Source organism: Oryzias melastigma, linkage group LG8 (assembly GCF_002922805.2).
Source record: "Oryzias melastigma strain HK-1 linkage group LG8, ASM292280v2, whole genome shotgun sequence".
In the NCBI taxonomy this organism is placed as follows: domain Eukaryota; kingdom Metazoa; phylum Chordata; class Actinopteri; order Beloniformes; family Adrianichthyidae; genus Oryzias; species Oryzias melastigma.
Window position 1 is genome coordinate 18,426,634 of NC_050519.1, and position 23,072 is coordinate 18,449,705.

At 38.7% G+C, this 23,072-nt stretch overlaps 2 protein-coding genes across 2 annotated transcripts; one reads left to right on the forward strand and one right to left on the reverse strand.

Annotated features, from left to right (window-relative positions):
* Window positions 1-2,031: 2,031 nt before the first annotated feature.
* On the reverse strand, window positions 2,032-15,786 carry xpnpep3 (X-prolyl aminopeptidase 3, mitochondrial). The gene is made up of 11 exons (XM_024272548.2): window positions 14,818-15,786; window positions 14,410-14,532; window positions 14,140-14,327; window positions 13,838-14,057; window positions 12,815-12,999; window positions 12,667-12,729; window positions 9,690-9,803; window positions 9,486-9,571; window positions 6,308-6,491; window positions 2,874-2,994; window positions 2,032-2,806 (listed from the first exon to the last, which is right to left on the reverse strand). The coding sequence occupies exons 1-11, from the start codon at window positions 14,879-14,881 to the stop codon at window positions 2,640-2,642; spliced, it is 1,515 nt and encodes a 504-aa protein (XP_024128316.1). The 5' UTR covers window positions 14,882-15,786; the 3' UTR covers window positions 2,032-2,639.
* A 65-nt stretch (window positions 15,787-15,851) lies between these two features.
* Window positions 15,852-21,735, forward strand: st13 (ST13 Hsp70 interacting protein). Its single transcript, XM_024272549.2, has 13 exons — window positions 15,852-15,998; window positions 16,366-16,505; window positions 17,208-17,256; window positions 17,340-17,430; window positions 17,555-17,628; window positions 17,709-17,775; window positions 17,843-17,927; window positions 18,006-18,116; window positions 19,377-19,479; window positions 19,551-19,667; window positions 19,744-19,789; window positions 20,893-20,981; window positions 21,110-21,735. The coding sequence occupies exons 2-13, from the start codon at window positions 16,396-16,398 to the stop codon at window positions 21,242-21,244; spliced, it is 1,077 nt and encodes a 358-aa protein (XP_024128317.1). The 5' UTR covers window positions 15,852-15,998; window positions 16,366-16,395; the 3' UTR covers window positions 21,245-21,735.
* The last annotated feature ends 1,337 nt before the right edge of the window (window positions 21,736-23,072 follow it).

The following is a 23,072-nucleotide window of genomic DNA, read 5'->3' on the forward strand; positions in this document are numbered from 1 at the left end:
GCAGGAACCACCAGGGCTGTAGACCTAGATGAGGGAGTTCATGGAGGAAGGTGGTGTCGAGTTGACAACTCCACGCTTTAAATCTGTGGAGGGTAGCCAGACGAGGCCAAATGCAGATTTGAACAATGACATGTCATTTTTGGCTAAATAAAAATAAATGATGCCTTTGTATTTTGGATCACCTGCAGAGGCTCATTTTGGCAGACTGGTGATTCTATTAGAACTTTACACAAAAAAATCTGAGAGAGATCTCTGTGTTTGAAGTCCCACTCCAGTCATTTTTTAATCTATTGTAAGAGTCTTCCCAATGGTCTTTTAATTATGATTATGCAGTTTTTAGCCAAAAAAATAAAATAAATAACAGTTGTTTTCTAGGACATAGTTTCTGCAGAGCAGCAGAAACTTGCTTCTGAGTTGCGGGATTGTCGGAGCAGAGGAATCCCACCCCTTCACCTTCCCATCGCTGAGAGCACTCTGTTCACCCATTCTCCCACTAGCTTACAGCACCCAAAACCCCCACCTAACATTACCAGTGCAAAAATATTGGAACTACCCGGGAGTACGGTTTTGATCCAGATTCCAGCTCAGTCCAGGACAACAAAGGCATACATGGATCTAGTCGTCTACAAATGGATGCATCAGAGTAGAGCAGAGCAGGGAGTTTGTGGCCCCCCCAGCATATTATTTATATCACAACCACAAGCTTTTGCCAACTGCATTTCATGGTCTGCTCCTGAAATTCTCAGAAATGTCATTTTAATCTTGTTTTATATACATGTCCCCCATCATCAGAAAAATGTCACAAGAACATGTTTACTATTTTATTGACTATTTCATGTTCATATGTATCCTTTTCCACAAGCATCAACCCGAGAATGATTTTTTTTCTCCAGCCATGTCATCATAAATTTGCACTTTTCCATGCTGTTCATGAGCAGGAAGTCAGTGTTAGCATCCTGGCTTGGTTAGAGACTTGATCAAGTCCCACTAGGGACTTCAAGGTTTGTGATCATTGGTTTCTACTTTAAATATAAACTGTGGGTTTGGAACAAATGGAACTGAGCGTGATCAACACCTGAACAGGATACAACAAACAAGTTTATAAAAACCACATATAAGACCCGTTTGATCCACTTCACACCTTTTTCAAATGTTAATACCAGGGGAGAAGCTGGTTTCTTTAAGCTTCTTACAGATAAAGCAGAATCACCAATTTGATAGTGAAACTGACGAGACAGCAGGACTTGAGTTGAAGTTAGTTTTCTTTTGGGAGCACAGATAGACCAGAAGAGATGTTTGATGACACCCTCATGTTGTCTGAAGAAAAGAACAGGAGAAGCTGTGTAATCAGCAAAAAAAGGTTAGAAAACTGCAATCAAGGAGCAAATGATGGAGTACAGAGAGATATCGGCAGAAAAGAGAAGTGGGTCAAGAATCTGACCCTGTGGAACACCAGTGGAGAGCTTCTGGATCCTGATAAACTTTGAAAGTTTGACTGGATGTAAGTCTGTGTGGTATAATATGTGTATCACACATATTATATTTACAGTAATTGTGTATTATTTCACAATTCTGACTTCACTTCTGTAATTGTTTTCAGTTGAATCTGGTCTTGCAGATGTGAAATTAAATCAAGTCAACAACTTTCCATTAATATGCATCAAAGTGGTGTTTGTGCTCTGCTTTTGTCTGTCAACATGTCTGTTGACTCTGTTACAGTGTAGCGTTTGGGGCGTAAACATGCAGAAGTAAAACTAAAAAAAAGAGAAACCTTGCCTTAACTTGTCTATTTGCACTTTGGAGTGTCCCACAACACTCTATTTTGGGTTTTCTCAAGAACCTAACTTTGAAAAATAAAATGCGTAAAATAAAAATGACACTAATTCCTAAATGAAGGGAAGTGCTGCAGCCCTTAACACAAGAACCAGGTCTTCTCTGGTCTTCCTAATCTATTCTAATACAGCAAACATTATGCTCACAGTTGTTATTCAGAATTCAAATTCAATGAATAACCAAAGACAAAAACAACATTTTGAAGTAAAACTTTTATATTTTGAACGCCTGAAAACATAATTTTCTGGGAAACAAAACAATTCTTCAAAGTTGAATGCACATACACAACACATTTAAAGTTCAGTTGTTTTTCATATTTGATCTGTAAAATGTAATGATGACATTGAAAAATATATAAAGGGGACAAATTTCAGTAAGACAAAATTATGAAAATTGGTTAAAAAGGTAAATTTGATTGTGAAATGTCTAATTCTCCCAGAACAAAGGATATATTGCACACGATTAGGACTGTTATCCATGCTTGTATCACAGTAGCACTCTTTACACTCAACTGAATCAGCCTCACTGCCCATTTATCTTTATAGCTACTACTGAAGCCACGTTTGTGCATGGTTGGCTTACTATTCAGGAACTGCACATTCATATCCTTGTGCATTTCGTAAACACTGATCAGTGCAGCAAAGCTTCAAGCAGACAGTAACAGCACCTGCAAAGTCTCAGACTTTTGCCGAACACCAGGTTGAGTTCCACCTTTGGTGCTCTTGGGCCCTGAGCTTGACGGAGACAACTCATAGTAAAGCAGCTCACAGAGATCCAGACCAGTCGGCTCCGGCTCTCTCCGTGATTTATCTCACGGCACAGGCTTTCTCCACGTCAGCGATGCTCTTTGGTGCGTCAGAGGACAAAATCAGAGGTCCTCCTTTGTCTCTAATCACAACGTCGTCCTCAATCCTGACACCCAGACCACGGAAGTGCTTTGGCGCCTCATCGTTGTCTTCACTGATGTACAACCCTGAGACAAGACGGAGGTGAATGTATAAACTGGTGGATAAATCGAACTTGAGAGAAGCAAGCTATACCTGGTTCAATAGTGATGACCATGCCTGGCTGAAGAGGCTGTGAACGGGACAGTTCAGGAGTGTCGTGCACATCCATGCCCAGGTAATGACCAACATGGTGGGGGCAGTAGCGCCTCGCAGCCTGAGAGGAACAATTTAAGACCTTTATCAGTTAAAGTGCAGAATCAGACTCTAAAAAGCCATCTGCTGCTCATTCAAGTGGGAAGAGTTTTTTTTAACCATAAGTTTCATTTACTAACAGATTAGGTGGAAATCCCACGCTTGGTTTCTTTTGTAAGTTTATGATCTGTTCAGGTTTCCACGTCCTCAAAACTGAAGGAGTTTAAACATCAACACAGAAATATTCTATTTAACTCTTTTTCTCATATCTTTAGCTTTTAAAAGTTCATACAGTAAACCTTGATGTGACAAGACAACCTTAAATGATTCAGATTATTGAACAAATTTAAATAATCCCACAATTGTAAAACCAGGTAAACAGAAAATTGTTTTAAGAAAGCTGTGACAACCTGCTTAGTAATGCATGAAAATGTTATTGCCCTTTTCTTAATAATGAATAAACATTTTTAACACTAAATCAAACATTTATTTTCTAAATTCAGGCCTGATTAAAGCCATATTGGTTGGTTTAATAGATCCCTTTAACAATCACACATCATCCTGTCAGTTGTTAACATGCATCCGTTTCAAAAAGGTTTGTTTCAAATGCTTTGGGACTCCAGAGAGCTTTTTCTAGGGAGATGCGCCTCAGCCAAGATCACTCCAACAATCCACGAGGCCACAATAGAAACAAACTGTTGTAACAATCCTGCAAAGAGCTGCAGCCCCAGTTAGATTCAGAACTTATTATTTAAAATAGACAAAACTAGGTCCTTTTGAGAACTTAAGGGTGTATTAATACAGGAAAAGTCTGTTGGTCCAGACCGAGTACGCTACAATTGGTCCGGATCGAGTCCTGAACTTTGCATTTGGTCTGTATTCAGACTGCTGTCCAGCAGACTTTTCTGTTCCGGACCAAAGCTTGTAAGCAAAACAAACAAAAAAAAAAACACGTGACTAAAGATCTCTTCAGTCATTGGCCAGGAATGGTAAATGGTACATGGCGTATACTTGTATAGCGCTTTCTACCATCCTTCGAGGGCCCAAAGCGCTTCACAGTCACAGACCCATTCACACACCCTCACACACCTTCACACACTGATGGTGGCTCCGCTGCCGAACACTGGCGCCAACCTCCCACCAGAGGCAACTCGGGGTTGGGTGTCTTGCATGGGCAGGCAAGGCGCTCGCTTCCGATCTGGAGTCGACCGCCCTACCGCTGCACCACGGCCGCCCCAAGTACGAGGGTGGGGGAAAACTACAATCATGGAGATGCAATCTTTGTCGGGATAGTTCACTGATTCAAACTTTATATTTCACTGACCAATTTTGATTCTCTGTATCAACGTCACATACAACAGCTTTTACTGCTACTTTGGTACGCTGGAGGTATGCTACAAGGTGGTTACTAAAGATGCGATGGCTAAGAAGATACTCTGTGACTGTGAAGCGCTTTGGGCCTTCGAGGAAGGTACAAAAGTGCTTTACAAGTATACACCATTTACCAGAACAAACCGGAGCTCAGTCTGATTAGAAACGAACCAAGACCACCACTTGAGTGTATTCAGACTGAAAATGTGTTCCGGATTATCGGGGGAAACAAAATCTGGTTCACTTTAAGTGAACCAAAGGATTCCAGTCTGAATACAACCTAAGATTATTAAGCAAAAAGAACACAAACAGAATCATCTCACCTTAGATTTTCTCATTAACTTTGCACAAATATAATTAGAGCAAATAAAACAAAACCTTTACCTTTTTTGGAAGGTGTAGATCCTGTTAGATATGAAGTGACCCAACATGGAATCTAATTTAAAGATTTTAGCAACAATAAAACATGGTGGTTGTAGTATGATGATTTGTTGATCATTAACACAAATGCTTGTTTGTATTTTAACAACCAGTCATGAGATTTAGGGGGGAAGATGGTAACAATTTGGTGTAAACTGCTTCTTGTTTGCTGAAATTTAAATTAATTATCACTGAAATAAAGCAGTTCAATATTTATCAAAGGAGTCACATTCTAAAAAATAACCCATTATGCATGAAATTTGCAAAGTGGGATTATCTGTATAGATGTTTCAGGCTGTAAAACCTCTCACTATCTATACTTTTTTCAGTCAGACAAACATTACCTGCGTTTACATTAACCATGAAATTGCACAAAATGGATTTACAATAACAAATTTGCTAAATTGGAAACATGACAATAAAAAAAAGACCTCACATTTATTGAAAAAACGTTTTTGTGCTTGGAGGAGGTGGCATATTGAAATTTACATATTTCGCAAAACTGCAAATGAAACATTTATTTAAATTTTTGGGTAGGAACAACATGTGAGTTGGTTTGTGTATTTAAATAATTATGATTTTAAAGAAACAATGTGTTTGCCAAATTGTGTTTTTTCGACACTTCTAGAATTTCAATAACATTTTGCGCATTTGTGGAATAGAAATGCAGCTATTTTCACACTTTCCTCCTTTGTTTTAACTCTGAAAGTTCTAACTTCTATAGAAAAACAGGCCCAGTTATACAGAATGAAAACAAAGATCTGCTCACTAGTGAAGATTTGTGTAAATGTGGTAGATGAACACATTCAGGAAACATAACACAGAGGAGGTTGATTGACAAAGTTTACAGCCAATCAGGATGCAGAACGAAGTGCACTAAAACATAAAAAACAAAGCATGCAGGAATGAACTGAGAGAAATCCCCAAAACAGCAAAACAGAAAAAGGGAACCACGTTATAGCAAGGGCCTGCTGCATTCATTCTCATTAGAACCATATTTTTGATGATCTTGATCATTTTAATCAGAAAAAAGAGGAACAGCACTAAAAATATTCTATCTACATTCATCAGTGTTTTGTAATCTTGAGTAAATAGTAGACTCTCTAAGTGGGACTGAGCTCTCATGTTTTAAGAAAACAAAATTCCCTCTCTGCTCCGCTGACTGACATGCCGACTCAGACGCTGCGATGCAGCCGGACTAAATTAGTTTCCTTCCATCCTACGTGCCTCCGGGGTTTTGGCTGAACTCAGTTGTGACACCATCTGTACTACTCGGTGCTGCAAGCTAAGGCTCAGTGAGCTGAGAGGTCTACATGTGGAGAGGAATTATGGGGAACATCAGCCCCAAAAAGGTCATCTCCCTGATTACAGTCCTGTTATTATCTCTCCAAGAACAGATGAGACACACATGTGCTCCATTGTGTTTACGAATTTTCAATAATTAGAAGAAAAATCCCCAAATCTGAGATTAAAAGATCACTAAATTTATCAAACAAATTGCTTTAGATTTTACAGCAAAGTCTTGAATGATCAGAAGGAGTCACCTTCAAAGCATCAGCATCACTGGCGCCCGCCTTGAGGATGCCCAGCCGCTTCAGCTGCCGGCCCAGCAGAGCCAGCATGGTGCTGTAGATGTGGTCGAGGCTGACGCCCGGAGAGCACAGGGACAAGCAGGAGTGCTGGACCTCCAGGACAGCTTCATACAGCTCCGCCTGGATCGGACTAAATCTGCAGGAAGGCATCAAAGAGCAGCAGAATGTTACTGTGTGTTTTTGGTAGCATACATCAGTCACATCAGGTCACACAGGATCTGAAGTCCAGAGTGGGTTCTGAGAGAACATCAGTTTCTCATTTTTGGAACTGTAAAGCTTATTGTATCCCGATTGCATTGACAGTATTTATTGTAAGTTTCATGCTAAAACATGGGGTACAGTGGTTATTGATGTATTGTGGCTCACCTTTTATGGTAATGCTGCTTCACAGATTTTTTCCAGTATAATTTTGCTTTTATTTATTTATTTTTAACAGAGCTCTGTGTTCTGCATCCTGGTTAGCTGTTGACTTTGTCAATCAATCCCTGTGCCGTGTCTCCTGTACAGAAAACGTTAAATTTTCCAAATTTAAATTTACCTTTGATCGTAATCAGATCTTTGTTTTCATTCTATAATACTGGACTTATTTTTTAATGAAGGTTTGAACTTTGAGAGTTCAAACAAGAGAGAAAAGTGTGAACATTTTTATGTTTGTCTGATAAGTATATAAACTGTGTAGTGAGGAGTTTTACTGCTTTAAAACATCTGGAATCCCATTAACGAAGGAACGTATCCCCTGCAATAAACACAGTACACCTGAATCTAAAATAACATACAAAATAAAGTTTCCTGCATGAACTGCCACTGAAACATGCTGTATGGGTTTGATAACTTGAATTATACTGGGGGCTACACTAACGAGTAGCTTAGACTGATGTCACTGGGGGTCTCATCCTGGAGCTAGACCCAGGGGTGGGCTCTGCCACCAGCATCTGGTGGGCAGGCTTCCGCCCGGCCGGCCATGCTAAGCCCAATAAGGCTGCGTGGGATTGCTTGCAGTAGGACCCCAACCCTTATATTGATGTGAGATCCCTCCCATGACAAAGGTAGATAGGATTTTATGTCTGCCATGGACATCAATGAAATTAACAAATCAGAGAAATCAAAGCTTTAAAAGAAAAGATGAGGCCTCACAAGAAGTGAATTCTGCACAGATGGCAAACAGTGGAGCATGAAGCTGCAGGAATAAATGTACATACACTATATTACCAACAGTTTTGGCACAATCATCCAAATGATCAGAATCAGGTGTCCTAATCACTCGATCTGGCCACAGGTGTATAAAATCAAGGACTCAGGCATGCAGACTGTTTTATGAACATTTGTGAAAGAATGGGCCACTCTCAGGAGCTCAGTCAGTTCCAGCGTGGAACTGTCATAAGATGTTAACAAATCCAGAGGTGACATTTCACCTCGATCAGAACTAAATGGAAGCCTTTGGGAACAACAGCAACTCAACCACTAAGTGGTATACCACGAAACTGATGGAGAGGGGTCAGCAGATGTTGAAGTGAATAGTGCAAAGTGATCACCAATCTTCAGATTAGCCCAAGTACAGTACGCAGAGAGCTTCATGGAATGGGTTTCCATGGCCAAGCAGATGCATCCAAGCCACACATCCTGTAGTCCAATGCAAAGATGCAGTGGTGTAAAGCATGCCGTCACTGGACTCTAGAGCAGTGGAGACGCCTTCTCTGGAGAGACGAATAACACTTTTCCATCTGGAAATCTGATGGACCAGTCTGGGTTTGGAGGTTTCCAAGAGAACGGTACATTTGGGGCTCTATTGTGCAGAGTGTGACATTTGGTGGAGGAGGAATGATGGTGTGGGCTTGTTTTTCAGGAGTTGGGCTTGGCCCCTTAGTTCCAGTGAAAGGAACTTTGAATACTTCAGGATACAAAAACATTCTGGAAAATTCCATGCTCCCAACCTTGTGGGAACAGTTTGGAGCAGGCCCCTTCCTCTTCCAACACGACTGTGCACCAGAGCACAAACCAAGGTCCATAAAGACATGGAGGACAGAGTCTGGTGTCGATGAACTTGACTGGTCTGCACAGAGTCCTGACCTGAACTCCACAGAACACTTTTGGGATAAATTAGATCAGAGACTGAGAGCCAGACCTTCTCCGTCATCAGTGTGTTACCTGACCAATGAGCTTTTGGAAGAATGGTCAAGAATTCCTATAAACACACTCTTCAACCTTGTAGACAGCCTTCCCAGAAGAAGTGAAGCTGTAATATCTGCAGAAGGTGGACTAACATCATACTGAACTCTAAGGGTTAGGAATGGGATGGCACTCCAGTTCATATGTGAGTCAAGGCAGATGAGCCAATACTTTTGGTCATATAGTGTATTTTCCAATGAGAACAATTAGCTAGAAAGGTTTTCAATTATTCAAGTTAAAAGAAAAACAAAAAACGGAATTGGTTATTGGGTAATCTAGTTTTGTTTTATTTAACTTAATAATATGATATTCTAGTTCACAGAAATATAAGATAGGATTTTACTAAATCACAATGATAAAAGATAAATCTGCAAGAATGTTGTGATAAAAAAAATGTCTTTATTTGTTATTTAATTCAGATATTTTTTTTATTTGCAAAATTTCCTGTTAGGAAATGTTGTATTATTTTGATTTTATTATCTACTTTCTAAGTGACTAAATACATTTTTTTCTTTCATATTAAGGGCAAATTGGGAAGATAAAAAGAGTTAATCAATTTCTGCTCCTTTTCATTTGTATATTGTATTTTTCCCCCTTTAATAATGATCTTTTTTTCCTTCATCTAATTTAAAATAAAATGTATAATCAAATTTGCAAAATTGTGAAATTCTCTGGTTCTTTCTCCAAAAAGTACAGATTTCTACATAGGAACATTTTCCTTGTTTTATGACACGATCCAAACTTTTTAAATAAAAGGAACATTTTCCTTATTTATAATTAATGTTTGCATTAAAAGCCTAAATCTGCCTTGAGATCATTTTTGTTCTTTTTTTGCCAATTTTGTATGAGACACTCCATGTAACTAAATGATTAAATGCTATTTTACTCTTTTAACTGATGAAATCTATTAATATTTATAAAATGTAATCTTATTCTGTAGATTAGCATCTTTTTTTTAACCTACTTTCCATTCACGGGCCACGTTCGAGTGATGTCACTGACATAACCAAAGAACTCGCAGCCGCCGTCCAGCAGGACCATCTCACCATCCTGATGACGTGGAAATGAAGAAACAAACTTTTTAGAAAAGACTAAATGTAAACTCATTTGTATAGTCAGAGTATGAGTCGTGACAAAAGTTTTAAAAAACTATAAACTGAGTTGTTACCTTGATAATCTGGTTGTTGTTGATGTAGTGCAGCGTGTTGGCTCGGTTCCCTCCAGCAACCACAGGAGGATACGCCAGGAAGTTGGCACCATGGACCCGATTCTCAAAATCAAACTGAAAAAAACAGAAAATACCATAGAGTGAGATGTTTAGATTATCCATTACTTGAATTCTTGTACGGCGCTTTTCTTCATTTCTTGAAGGCCTAAAGTGCTTTACCCATCCACCCATTGACACACACATTCACACACTGTTGCTCTGCTGCCGAACACTGGCTCCAACCATCGAGTGTCTTGCCTAAAGACACGTCGAGACATGGGCAGGCAAAGCGAGAATTGCACTTGCAATCTACTGATCAGAGGACGACCGCCCTACCGCTGGACCATGGCCTCCCTGAGTGTTTATTTATTTTTTACAATTATTACAACACACAAAACCCCTAATTAGACAGACACTCATGAAGAATGTCTAGAGCTCTGGAGATTCTAGTGAGGTTCTGTGATGGGGTAACCACTAAATAACCAACAGTGATCTGTCATGGGAGTCATATAAAAGTATAAGTGGTTGGGAACGACAACTCACTTGTAACATGTAGAACACTTAAACCAGGGGTGCCCAACTTCAGGCCTTGAGGGCCGGCCTCCTGCTGGTGTCCCAGAAATCCTGTTTAATCTGCTGCTGATTACCTGGATCAGGTGTGTTTGGCCAATAAGGAGCTTCAATGACAGGTTGGTTGGAAACATGTAGGACACCTGCCCCCTGGGCCTGGATTCTGACACCCCTGACTAAACTGACATGAGTCCATGACTACAGAACTCCTTCAAATCAGCTGAAGAAAACCACAGAGAGCTTCATGGAGGCAAAGAAAGGTCCATAAAGACGTAAGCCATATTGGAATTCCCTCCGTAAACCCTAACTAGCAAAAAAAAAAAACTATATAGTACACTCAGTAGTGAGTAGTGAAGGAATTCAAATTACAACCATGGATGAGCATCAAGGACATTGTAAAACAAGGAATATTCCAATGTTGTGCATGTGTAACATGTATCATAAAGTATTTGTAAGGACAAATACATACAGAAAATGCTGTCATACAGTGCCCTTTAGTCATTAGTAAGGTGCAAATACTGGTTCATTACTGGCTATGCACAAGTACTGCACACATGCAGGTATATGCCCGTAAAATATCCAGACAAACTTAACTCTGTCTAATTTCCTCATTTCTAACAGTCAGGCTGTACACACGAGTCGTGCAACATGTGCACAAGGAGGGCAGATTTATCACTTGAACAGCACTAAAGGTCTCCCTCACGCAGTAAGCGGGGTTCTGGGGGGTTGAAAAAAAAATCCATAAGACATGCCTGCATTTCAACTACATCCCCCTTGCGTTGTTTAAGTGTTTGCTACGACCCATTACCCGCAGCATGCCCGTAGGAAAACGTGTGCATGAACATTTACACTCTACTAGCTACCTGTATCACCAGTACAGGTTTGCTCATTTTTTACACTGTGACTAAGGCATTAGCAGATATACAACTTTCTTGAAAATATAAGACCTAAGACATTGAAGTCACCCTGTTAAAGGCCACATCCATGTCTATTATTCGAATCAATGAAAAAACATGTAACCCTTGTGCTATCCGAGGCATGTTTACATTAAAAGTGGGGTCATTTGGACTCCACATGACAGCACCCTGAACTTTTTTTTTCAAGGATTTTTTTTATCTTCACTGGTGTCTGTGGCAGACATGAATCCTGTCCACCTTTATTATGGGAGGGATCACACATCCATGTAAAGGTGGGATCATGTGGACCCCATAAGAGAGTATCAGGGTAAAAAAAAATCCACAAATTACAAACAAGGACTTAATGCTGTGACCTAAATTTAACTGTTTAATAACTCCACATAGAAAAAAAAATATGTGCATTTTTTTGTTTTTATTTCTCGTGGCCTTGGATGAGTAATTAACACAATCAATTGGTTTAAACTTATTTTTTAAGGTTTGTTTCACTGTTTCAGCAGGAAGTTAAAAAGGAAAGATTTAACTTTTACTAAATTTGTGGAATCCTGAGCAAAGTTTTTTTTATTTGTTCTGTCTTTAACCTATTATGATTTCCTATATTCTTTTCTTCTTGGGATGAATTTGATGAAGACTAGATGCAGTTGATGAATTGTTGCTCTCATGAGTTTTCATTCTAATTTCACTATAATCCAGGGGGTGACATGAGGAGTTTCTAGTTCTGTACAAGGGGCTTGACTGGTTTCTTTTTGGATCCATAATGACCAAAGCTGTGGCGATCCACAGAAAGCGAACGTAAAAAATGTAAAAGGATTATAACATGCATACAAAAAAAACTTGGTTTATATAGATTGAAATAATAGAAACATTATTTGGTTTTTATGTAAAGACTGATGTAAATAAGCTGCTTTTTGCTCATTAACTGACACTCCTCTATGGTTCAATTAATTAATACAAAGACATTCTCTTTTTGATATCTTTTAACATATAAACGTGAGATTTGATGTCATTTGTGAGCTGGGATCCCCACATGTTCACAGCATCCACACAAAGGGAATTCCTGACAGATTTTTTTGATCAGTTTTGTTTTCATGCCAGAGCTCAAAACTCAATTTCAAATCCACAGTTAGGCGTTACAAAATAAAAGATGATGAATCAACATCAGATTGTTTTTTGCACCTAAATGATTAAATGTGGTGATTAATAGAGGTTTAATCTCTGATGTGTTAGAGGTAAACACATGTTTGGTTTTGGTCACTGAGAGGACGAAGTTATGTGTTTGATGTCATGATGTGAGCATGATAAATGTACATTTAGGTGGTTAAAAAAGAAACATTTTTAGAATTAGGCAGAAGTTATCTGAACTTTGGTGTCATTTTTTAAAACACATTTTAGAAAATAAAGCTAAAATAAAATTCTAATAAAAGAGTGAATAAGGACGGAAACCCTGGAGTTACCTTAGCAAACAGCACAGCCTCATCCACCTCTCCTCCAGACAGAGCCATGGTCCTCCTGAAAGCCTAAGAAACAACTGTTTCAGCTGAAGCGAGAGCTTAAAAAATCGTGAGTAAACTGGTTATACATGAGGACAGCGACATGGCTCACCTGTGCTGAGATCCGACCTGCCTCCTGCATGAGCGCCACCTCTGCAGAGCTCTTCAGGGCCCTGAGCGAATGAACCAGGGGTCTGAGTGTGCGCGCGGTCGGCCCACCTTCCAGCACTGGGAGCACATACGACTGGTGGAGACGTGGGTGGGCGGGTGGAGAGCTGTCGTACCACAGCTGAGATCCTGAAGTAGAATACAGAGAGGAGAACCCAGAAATCTGTGAGGAGATTCTCTTCAAACAGAAAAAGTAGACTACTCAAACAAGGAGTTTCTTCTGATGACAGATGGAGAATAACTTTGGCTACAACTTAAAAAAGAAATTAAGATTTTTTAATCAATAAAAATGTATTGAATACAAATTATTCAATAAAAATTGTGCTTTTAGAAATTCACAAGCTTCCTGCTCCGTCCCATTCCGATGCATCCACTAGCAGACAAATAGATCCATGAACATCTTTGTTTTCCTGATCTGAGCTTGAGGGGGGGTGTTGTGCCACGTCAAAAGTTCCATCCAGGACTCTGAGAGTCTAATAAACTACTGTCACTCTGCAGAAACTAGTGTTTATTTTGGATTTAGGCAAAAATGGCATAATCATAATGACATTTCTACATAATTTCTTTCTTTTTATTTTCTGGTTTTGCAGTTGTTGCAGGTTTTAATGTGACTTTTGTGTCTATATAAATGTCCCTTTAAGTATTTTAAATATGGAATATAATTAAGGGTAACACAATCTATTCTGTTTTTTAGTCAGTTATATTATTATGCAATTTTAAATATAAATCACTATTTAGTCACTGCATCACTCTGACTACTGTAACTGCTACTGTATGATGTTTTAATCAAGTGACTCTACCAAACAAGAGAATAAACAGCCGTTTCTGATCATGGTAGACTCATATTTGTTGTCAACTTCATTACAATATATATATATTTTAATTTAAGATCTAGAGGAGCTTTCAGTTAAAATAAAACATAAACAAAAAAAAATCTACAGTCTACAGGGACCTCATGTTCACCCACCTTTCAGGCTCTTCAAAAAGAGACCCAGCTCCTCTGTGTGATGAACTCTTTCTATGCCTGTCAAAGCAGCGGCTCCATCTTTCCCGGACCGGGCGCCGTCCCACAGTTCCCTCCCCGGATCTCTGCGAGGGACAAACAAGATGGCCTGGTCTGGTCGACCTTTCCCGTGAAGAACCAAGGCACTGTCCGGTTCTAGGAACCCACTGAGGTAGAGGAAATCCTGGGGCACATGTAGCTCAGAGTTAGTGCAAGCTTGTCTATTATATTTTGGAGCCAAAAAATAAATAAATAAAGTAATTCACCTGGTTTTGATGAAAGGGGTAAGGGATGTCGTTGCTCATGTAACGAGTCGGATGGGACAAGATGATTACTACGTGGTTGGAGGAGAAGGCAGGAGGCCCCAGCTTATCAGTCTGCGCCTCAATGAGGGAGGCCAGCCTGTGTCTGCGGAGCTCGAACTCCGTCTGGGTCACGCCTGGGGTCACCTCGCCTGACAAGCAGGTAGAAAACACAGTTCCTTGGAAAACAAAGCTGCGGCACCTTCACATCCACATCTGTGTCACTGCACTCACCATGTTTGATAAGGTGAGGATGGGTGTAGGGACTGGGCTGGCCCAGGTACCGAGCAGGAACCGTCCTGGGTTTCAAACCTCCTGGTTTGACAGAAATGTGCCTGCATGGACACCAGGTGGATTCTGCAGCAACAACACAGACTTCAAGCTTTCAAATGGAACCAGAAACTACTTTGAAAACATATTTTGATAGATGCGTTTTAGGTTAAACTCTGTTGGGATAAATGTACTCTTTAAAAAGGCTAAATTAATTGAATTTATAATGTTTGTGTAAAAAAATAAGTGTTAAATAATCTTGCAATTTTTTTTCCTTAAAACTGTATAATGAATTCATTTTTTAATGGTTCAGTTCAAATTAGTTCAGTTTCAGATTAGTTTAGTGAGTATATAACAGTTTATGCAACTCACCGGCTCCCCGCAGCAGCAGCAGCCGGGCAGCAGAGCTCACCAGGCGGCTCCCGGTGGCCAACATCTTCGCTACAACTGAAGGACTCTGGTCCCTCACAGCATGTCCTCCCGCTGCAGACAGTGGCAGACACGCTTAGGTAATAATTTCAGAATGGCAAAAACCACGCTAATTCACAAGGTACTAGTCTTCAAATATATTTATGTCCACAGGTTAACCCCTGTCCTTGTTGACAGTTACGACTACTAGCTTTCTGCTACAACCCACGTTAGACCTCACTTAGAAGATTTACACCCTGAGTTTGGTTTGTCAGGCAAGAGAGCTGAGCACCTTGGTAGGCTTTTACTATCAATTGAAAATAGTGCAAAAGAAATGTGTTTATTAGTATATTATTTTAACAAATGTAGCGTTATGTAACATATGTTCTGTAACCCACCGTGATGTTAAAAAGTATACATAAATGAGATAGTGGAATAAATAGAAAGTTTTTGTTTAAGAAAAGCAGTAGAATAAAGATGAAAATTGTGTTTCTTTTATGTCTTTTGGAGGAAAAATCAAATAGTTAATGTGAAAAATGAACAATCCAATGATGCCACATCTTAACAGTCCTAAACAACATTTTCTTCCAATTTAAAAAAAAAAAAAAAAACCCACACAAACCCACAACATCATTTGTTGGTCATTTGCTTACTACCACCAATTTTCGGCACATTTTCAACTAGGTAACTGGCATAAATCCCCAACCTGAACTAATGAAATTTCTACATTTGTGTCTTTGTTATTTTAAATAAGTGTTGTAGAAGATATATTTGAGCATTATTAGTATTAGTAATTAATAAGTGTTAGCAAAACCTTTATTTTTACTTCGGGTTTTTTTTTATTTTCTGTACCTTTTAATCAATACGGTAATCGATTTATTATTGCTTATAAAATGCTATCGCTTATGTATTTTGTAATTTGCCATTGCTAAAATGTTGTATTAATGTACGCATCTGTTTTATTTGCCTGACAGGCAGTACTCAGGGTTGAATTTAACTCCATGCAGGGCTGTCCGATAAATCGCCTGACTAAAATTCAGAAGCAACATCGCTGTCAGTGCATCGTTGTTGCAGCTATTAAATCTCCTGCAACCTCCCGCTGTGTGGTTTCGTTTTCAAAGACAACGATTTACGTTTGAAATCAGGTGCGTGTAATTTTTATTGTACAAAAGTTGTACTCGGTGTATTTTTAATAACTTAACACTGCATTTGTAGCTAGCTAGCCTTCTTATCGTGCGTCAAACACTTGTGAGGGATTGGTCCACAATTCTAGAAAATACCATTTAAAAAATCAAACCATTTGTGCTTTAAATAGATTGCAAATGTGTACATTTTCAGAAACTTGCAGTTTATGCATTCTTTGGTTTAAATTGCCCTTGAAATGATCAAATTCGAAGTCGGGGTTAGTCAGCAGGTTAGCCTACAGCGTGGTTAGGTATTAGCAGCTCCGCACATAAACAAACCCCGCTTTGATCGGGATTTTCCATGTTTTGTGTTGTTGTTTTTTTTCAGCGCTCCGTCTGCTGGACGTGACACGCCAACATGGACTCACGGAAAGTGGCAGAGCTGAAGGCTTTCGTGAATTTATGCGAGACCAGTCCCGAGGTCCTGCACCTTCCAGAGTTGGGCTTCTTTCGCTCCTGGCTGCAGAAGTGAGACATTCTCATATTTACAGTGTTGCTCCTGCAGACGACAAATCTGTGTTTGTTGTGACTCCTGGAGATAATACCAAAAATATTTTATCTTTTAAGTCTGAAAATCCAGCTGCAGGACAACCACGTGGTCGTCCCGCCCCCCTCACCTCCATGTTCCCTCGTTTATGGCTGTAAAATACATATTTTAACACAATTTTAACGCATATTTTAACACAATCTTTCAGATTACTTTTAATAATATTATTGAACTATTTTTTTCAGATATCTATTATGATGTAATTAGACCTAATGTAAAGTTAGAAAGGAATTAACAGCAGGTAGAAATGCAAAATATTTCAGTTTTATTGTAAATCTAATGCATATTTGAAATTTTATAGATTTCCTGTTTCTTTACATTGAATTAAGGCATACACATACAGGCGATTTGTCATTAATAACACTAAAGTTTTATAACTTTAATACATTATATGACCTAAAATAAAAAAGGAAAAAACAGAGTTGAAAAGGAAAAAACAGAGTTGATGAGTGGATAATTCATTTTAAAGCGCAATGGGTGCTTTCAGAATTGAATAATTTAAAAAAGAAGAATTTAAGGAATAAAAACACATGAAAAGTTAGACTTGTGAGATATTTTTATTTTCAATTCATCTAGAGAAATCTGAGACAAAGTATTAGAAACACCTCTATCTGTTTTTGCAGCATGGGTGCAAAGATTCCTCCACTGGCAAAGACAGAAGGAGGTTGCAAGGTAACTTTCAAAGATAAATACGGAAGTGTTTTTTGTATTGAAGCATGTCTTGTTTTGACAGTACACTGATGTTTGACTTTCAGGGAGGCTGTCCTTGTGGTCCTTCCTCCACAGCCTCATCAGCTCCTGAGCCGGAGCCTCATGTTCCATCTGAGAGTGAGGAGAGTGAGATAGGTACTGTATCTACACCTGTAATACACACCTGGAGGCTTGAATGGTTGTTTACATACAAAACAAGGATATTAATCAAACTAAAAACACTGATTTTTGTTCTTTAATTTTATCATCTGTTGCTTAGAAATTGACCAAGATGGAGTTATTGAACCAGACACTGTTGAGCCTGAAGACATTGATGATCTTGACAGCATTGAGGTAGAAAGTTGTGCATCTTTTATTGTTAAAATACTAAACATTTGTAACTTTTTTATAACCACATTCATAACTTTCTTCAGGTGACAGACGAGATGATGGATCAGGCCAATGAAAAGAAGGTTGAAGCTATTAACGCTCTTGGAGAAGGTGAGTTTTTTCAGGGTTGATGCAGATCCTGCAGTTTGTTACCTAATAATATTTTCTTTTTTTTCAGGGGATCTTCAGAAAGCTCTAGATCTTTTCACAGAGGCCATCAAGCTGAACCCCCGTTTAGCAATCCTCTACGCTAAGAGGGCGAGGTGAGAGTCTGTGTTTTAACTCGGCTTTCTCTCGTTTTCTCCTCTCATTGATTCTGTGTCTTATGGCGTTTTTCGTAGTGTCTACATAAAGATGCAGAAACCCAATGCGGCCATTAGAGACTGTGACAGAGCCATCAGCATCAACCCAGACTCTGCACAGCCGTACAAGTGGAGAGGGAAGGCCCACAGGTAAAACCAAAAAAATATCTAATATTGTTAAAAATGCTCCTGTCATTTCTTAACGTGTCCTTTACGCTCGGATTGAACATTTATCCAACTTTGACCCAGAATGGTGTAGAAACACTCGGCTGTTTTAAAGCTGTTTGTATTTTTGTGTTGTGTTTTATTTCACAAATGAATAAAGATTAACATAATTTAAAAAATACATCTCAGTTTTGAAAATATAAGAGTAAAAACTAATCTGTTTGCTCCTGTCAGGTTGATATAAAAAGCATTAAAAATACTGGATCATCTTTGTTTTTTATGCATTTTTAATGTATATTTATTATCCAAAACTGTTATCAGCCTTTGAAACGTTGTAGATTTAATTTGTTGGTGCTAAAGCCTGAAACAACTTTTAACCAAAACAATAAAACATGTTAAAAACAGGTAATAATCTGTCTGATTATCAATGCCTCCTCTCATCTCCATCACTTCCTGCTCCAATGTACAAGGAGATTTTTGTGTTTATTTTCATTCCTTATAATAATACTCAACTATTTTTACCATTTTTAACAGTTCGTTTGGTTGGTCTTCACCAGTTTAAGTGAGCTTTCAAATTTTCCAAAGGAAGTGACCCCCACCCCCCTAAAAAAACGTGTGAGAGAGAGAGAGAGAGGGAGGGAGGGTCCTTTTAGACATTTTATTTTAGTACTAATAATTACATTTTGTCCTGATTTAAGACCCTGATGGCTACATTCTTAGAATATTTTGGCCAAAAGAAAACTTTCTGTTTTATTCTCTAGTTCTAGCAGCAAACTGAGCAGGTCCTTCATGTTGCCTGACACTATGCTGATGTTCTGTGTTTGACTTCTTCCAAAGAATCTGCAGTGTTAAACATCCAAATGTCTAAGCAGTCACTCACCTTGTTTACAAAATACTCTGACATCCTGAGGCAACTTTGCTGTTTAAGCTGACACAACGCATCGATGGCGACACCAGTTTATGACGAGTTAATCCTGTTTGAGTTAAACCTGAAAGCTAGTTGTATGAAAACGTTAAATCGTTCTGGATTTTGACTTGATTAAATACAGTAGGATGCTGTCATTTGTCTCAGAATATGTTTGACTCCTTTTATTAGGGTGTAAAATAAACTGTTAATTATTACATTTGACAAGACATCTGTATGTCTCTGATTCAAATTTTGTCCACCAGAGTTACAATGTTTCCCTCAGAAGAAGCTAGAACATTCCCCGTTCCTGCTGAACCTCATGTTGTCTTCTCCTGCAGGCTGCTTGGTCATTGGGAGGAAGCCGCCAAAGACCTGGCCACAACCTGCAAACTGGACTATGACGAGGACGCCAGCGCAATGCTGAAGGAGGTCCAGCCAAAGGTATCAGATATATGAAAGCATGCAAACGCATCAGAATGAGATGGACGTCTGAATGAAGATGATTTTGACAGGCCAACAAAATCATCGAGCACAGGCGCAAATATGAGCGCAAGAGGGAGGAGAGGGAGATCAAGGACAGGCAGGAGCGGATAAAGAAGGCCAGAGAGGAGCACGCTCGGGCTCAGAGGGTGAGCTGGTCTGGATTCCACTTTTCTTTTGGAGGGAAAAGGTCTGTCCTTCACTGGTTCTTCTGTGTTTCTGCAGGAAGAGGAAACGCGACATTTTGGAGCCGGAGCAGGAGGTTTCCCAGGTCAGAGTAAATGCCGATCCTGCATGCAGGGATTTCTGATCTTATGTTAACTATCAATCTCATTGGATGATCTCATAGAACACCATCAGTTATCATGAGTCCCAAATGTACCATTTCAGACACATTTGGTGTAAAACTGTCAGAGTTCATGCGATGTTTAGACAGATTTCAGGACTAATCCTTAGTTGAAACCTATTATAAACTCTGGTTCTCATCTAAAGGGTTAATGCTTTGGGATGTGGGAGGGGTCAACAGCAGCACTCCCTGCTTATTGAAGAAAATTAGAACTATTTCACTGAATTTGTTTTTAAAAATCGAGGCAAAAAAATATATATAGAATGCAAGATTTTTTTTTTCTTGTTATAAGGGAAATATTCTGATAATGGAACAAGTAGAATAAGTCTTGGTAAGATTTTTTAAAATAAATTGTGATTTTCTGCTCTTTTAAGAATACCTTGAAATTATCTATAAATATTCATATTTGGGTATTTTGCCCTGGTATTTGAAAATATATGTTAAAATATAAGTGTATAAAGGTAATTATAAATGATTATATTTCCCACAAAAATTGAAATTTAAAGCACAATCCTATAGATTATGGGTCTGTATTCTAAAGAATCTGGTGACACAATATGTATTGACATATCACAATATATCCCAAGACTGTACCAGAACAATTTTTCTTTTTTTTTAAGAATATGACTCCGAAAAATAGCTAAGTAGTACATGTCTCTTAACAACAAAACTATTTAATGAGACAAAAAGTCCCAATTTTTTTAGATTTTTAAAATATCTGAGGTCTAAAAGCTGCTTAGATAAGATGTGTGAGATGGAACTTTAATTGATCCCATGATGGGAAATTGATTTATAGCACAAATGATGCAAAGTCCTCAACAAGAAATGATTCAATAGAAATGTAAATCTGGTTTATTTTGGGAAATGGAGCAGCGATGTGTCGTAGCTGCAGCTGATTTGAATGTTCATAAGGTTTTTCTGCATGTCTGATGCTACCACTGAGTTTCCTTTGAGAATCACAACACCTACATCATTCTTAGGAGCATTCATACAATTCAATCCATAAGGTATTAGTGTTGATGTTTCAGGTGCTGCTGGGTTCCCAGGTGGAGGTCCTGCAGGTATGCCGGGTCTTGGTGACCTCCTGAAGGATCCCGAGGTGCTAAACGCCATGAAGGTAACTTAACATCAACCAATTAGGTCTTCTACCTTGAGTATTTAGCCTTCGAAAAATATATTTTTCCGTTCAGTTTTTATTGCGATTCTTGAAACACTTCAGTGAGGTTGAGTTCTTTCTGACTCCAGGACCCTGAGGTGATGGCCGCCTTCCAGGATGTGGCTCAGAATCCGGCAAACATCTCCAAGTATCAGAACAACCCCAAAATCATGGCTCTGGCCTCCAAGCTCAGTTCCAAATTTGGAGCTCCCCCCCAGCCATAGAAGTGGACAGGACCAAAACGGAGAAGATGTTTGGAGGAGCGAGTGAAGTGAAGCTTTTCAACATTTACTCACTGTGTTTAGTTCCAACAGGAGAGCAGGTCAAAGTGGTGTAACAGAAAGATGGAAAGTGTTTTTTCTTTTTTTTTAAGTCTCCCTCAATCAGTTTGTTAGCAACATCAGCAAATCAAGTGTCGGTATGGTTATGGGTCAGTCCTGGTACTTAGCTAAGCCCCTCCCTCCTCTCTGATGCGTCGCAGCTGCGATTTACCCTGCGGCAGCAGCACCATCGCCTCTTTCTAGAGCCGTTGAACACTCAGTAATAAACTCCTGGTTGTGCAGCTGCATTCCCCAGCCTGGGTGCTGGTACCTGCTGTCGTGAAAGGCTAACTGCAAATAACTTTAATATTTCTGTTGAAAAGTTCACAATAAAAATGTTGATGCAAAACTCGTTCAATCATCTTTTGTAGTTTGCACTGATACATTTCTTTTAACTGTGAAATGAGCTGATTTTTACTGTTCTGTCTCCTATTAAAGTGAAACATTTTCATGACGTTTGATCTATTACCTTCATGGTTATTTCTACAAACTCTAAAGTCCCACTCATCTTTTGATCCATCTTAAGTGTTCTCAGTGGTCTTTTATCCATTTGAAGAACCTGTCATTTTCTAGGACATACTTTCTGCAGAGTAGCAGGGATTCTTTAGAAATTCACCTGAGTTGTGGGCGGGGCTTTTGCTGCAGAGCAACACCGCCCCCCTTCCCCAAAGTTTGCCTGCCCAGCGTCTTTTTTCTGTCACAAACGAGCTTCCTCAACAGCATTTTTTTCAACTGAACAAATAATGTTCCCTCACTTTATTGCAGATGACCTTTCACTGTCTCGCTTTTTGTAGATTTTTTTCAGTGGAATTTCGCTTGCTTTGTTCTTAGTTTTTTTACAGCGCACTATGTTCTGTGCCCTGATTGGCAGTAGAAGATCTCAGTCTCCTCCATACAGAGTCTCCTGCATAGAATGCACTCAGTTTGATAAATCTTTTGATTGCAATCGGATCTTTTTATTCTATAACGAGAGAAAAGTGTGAAAATATTCTTGTCCGCCTAAGATGAGTGTAAAAAGTGTGTAGTGAGGAGTTTTACTGCCTTAAAACATCCAAGCATGTACTTTTTGAATTTCACTTACCATGGGTTATACTAAGGACTAGGCAATAAAACAATCTACATCGTGATAGAACTTTTTCTCCATAGAAAAATTAGTATTGTGACAGACTTTTATTTTGAAGGGTCTGAAATTAACACTAGTTGTGAGGATTTTCTCCTCTTTGGCTAGTAAAAATTAAAGGGTTAGTCGACACAGTATGTTGACAAAAGGTTTGTCAATTTAATGTTGAAAAAAACCTTGATAAAAACTTATTTGTAGAACTAATGCTTTATTTTTTAACGGAACTGATCAAGTAGTTTAGAGTTCAGTTTTATTAATGCTCTCTTTTATTACTTTAAACCTTTTTCCCTTTTTTTAGTTTAGTTTGTAATATACAAGATTTTTCTTGGTTATCAGAAAAAACTTGTTGCATCATATCTCTTCAGTGCATCTGTTATGTTTAAAGTATGACAGGAATAAATATTTAAATCTACACAACCTGCTGATGAATGCAGTGTTCAAATTTGACAAATACAGTTATTTGGTTTATATCCTGGTATTATCGCCTGATGTGAAAAAATTATATCATGACAAAAAAATTCTATATGGTTCTCAGAAATGCAATTTTGAGCCTAATTTTCTTTCTATGTTTTCCATCAGAAAAATACCACAAGAACATGTTAAAAAACACAA

Bases quoted from the DNA above. Each gene is read 5' to 3' on its own strand.
- xpnpep3 (XM_024272548.2), bottom strand. From the start codon at position 14,881: ATGTTGGCCACCGGGAGCCGCCTGGTGAGCTCTGCTGCCCGGCTGCTG. The intron at 14,533-14,817 runs GTGAGTTGCATA...TTGTTGCTGCAG, and splicing joins GCTGCTGCTGCGGGGAGCCG to AATCCACCTGGTGTCCATGC. The intron at 12,730-12,814 runs GTGAGCCATGTC...GTTGTTTCTTAG, and splicing joins CAGGTCGGATCTCAGCACAG to GCTTTCAGGAGGACCATGGC.
- st13 (XM_024272549.2), top strand. From the start codon at position 16,396: ATGGACTCACGGAAAGTGGCAGAGCTGAAGGCTTTCGTGAATTTATGC. The intron at 16,506-17,207 runs GTGAGACATTCT...CTGTTTTTGCAG, and splicing joins TTTCGCTCCTGGCTGCAGAA to CATGGGTGCAAAGATTCCTC. The intron at 17,431-17,554 runs GTACTGTATCTA...TCTGTTGCTTAG, and splicing joins GAGTGAGGAGAGTGAGATAG to AAATTGACCAAGATGGAGTT.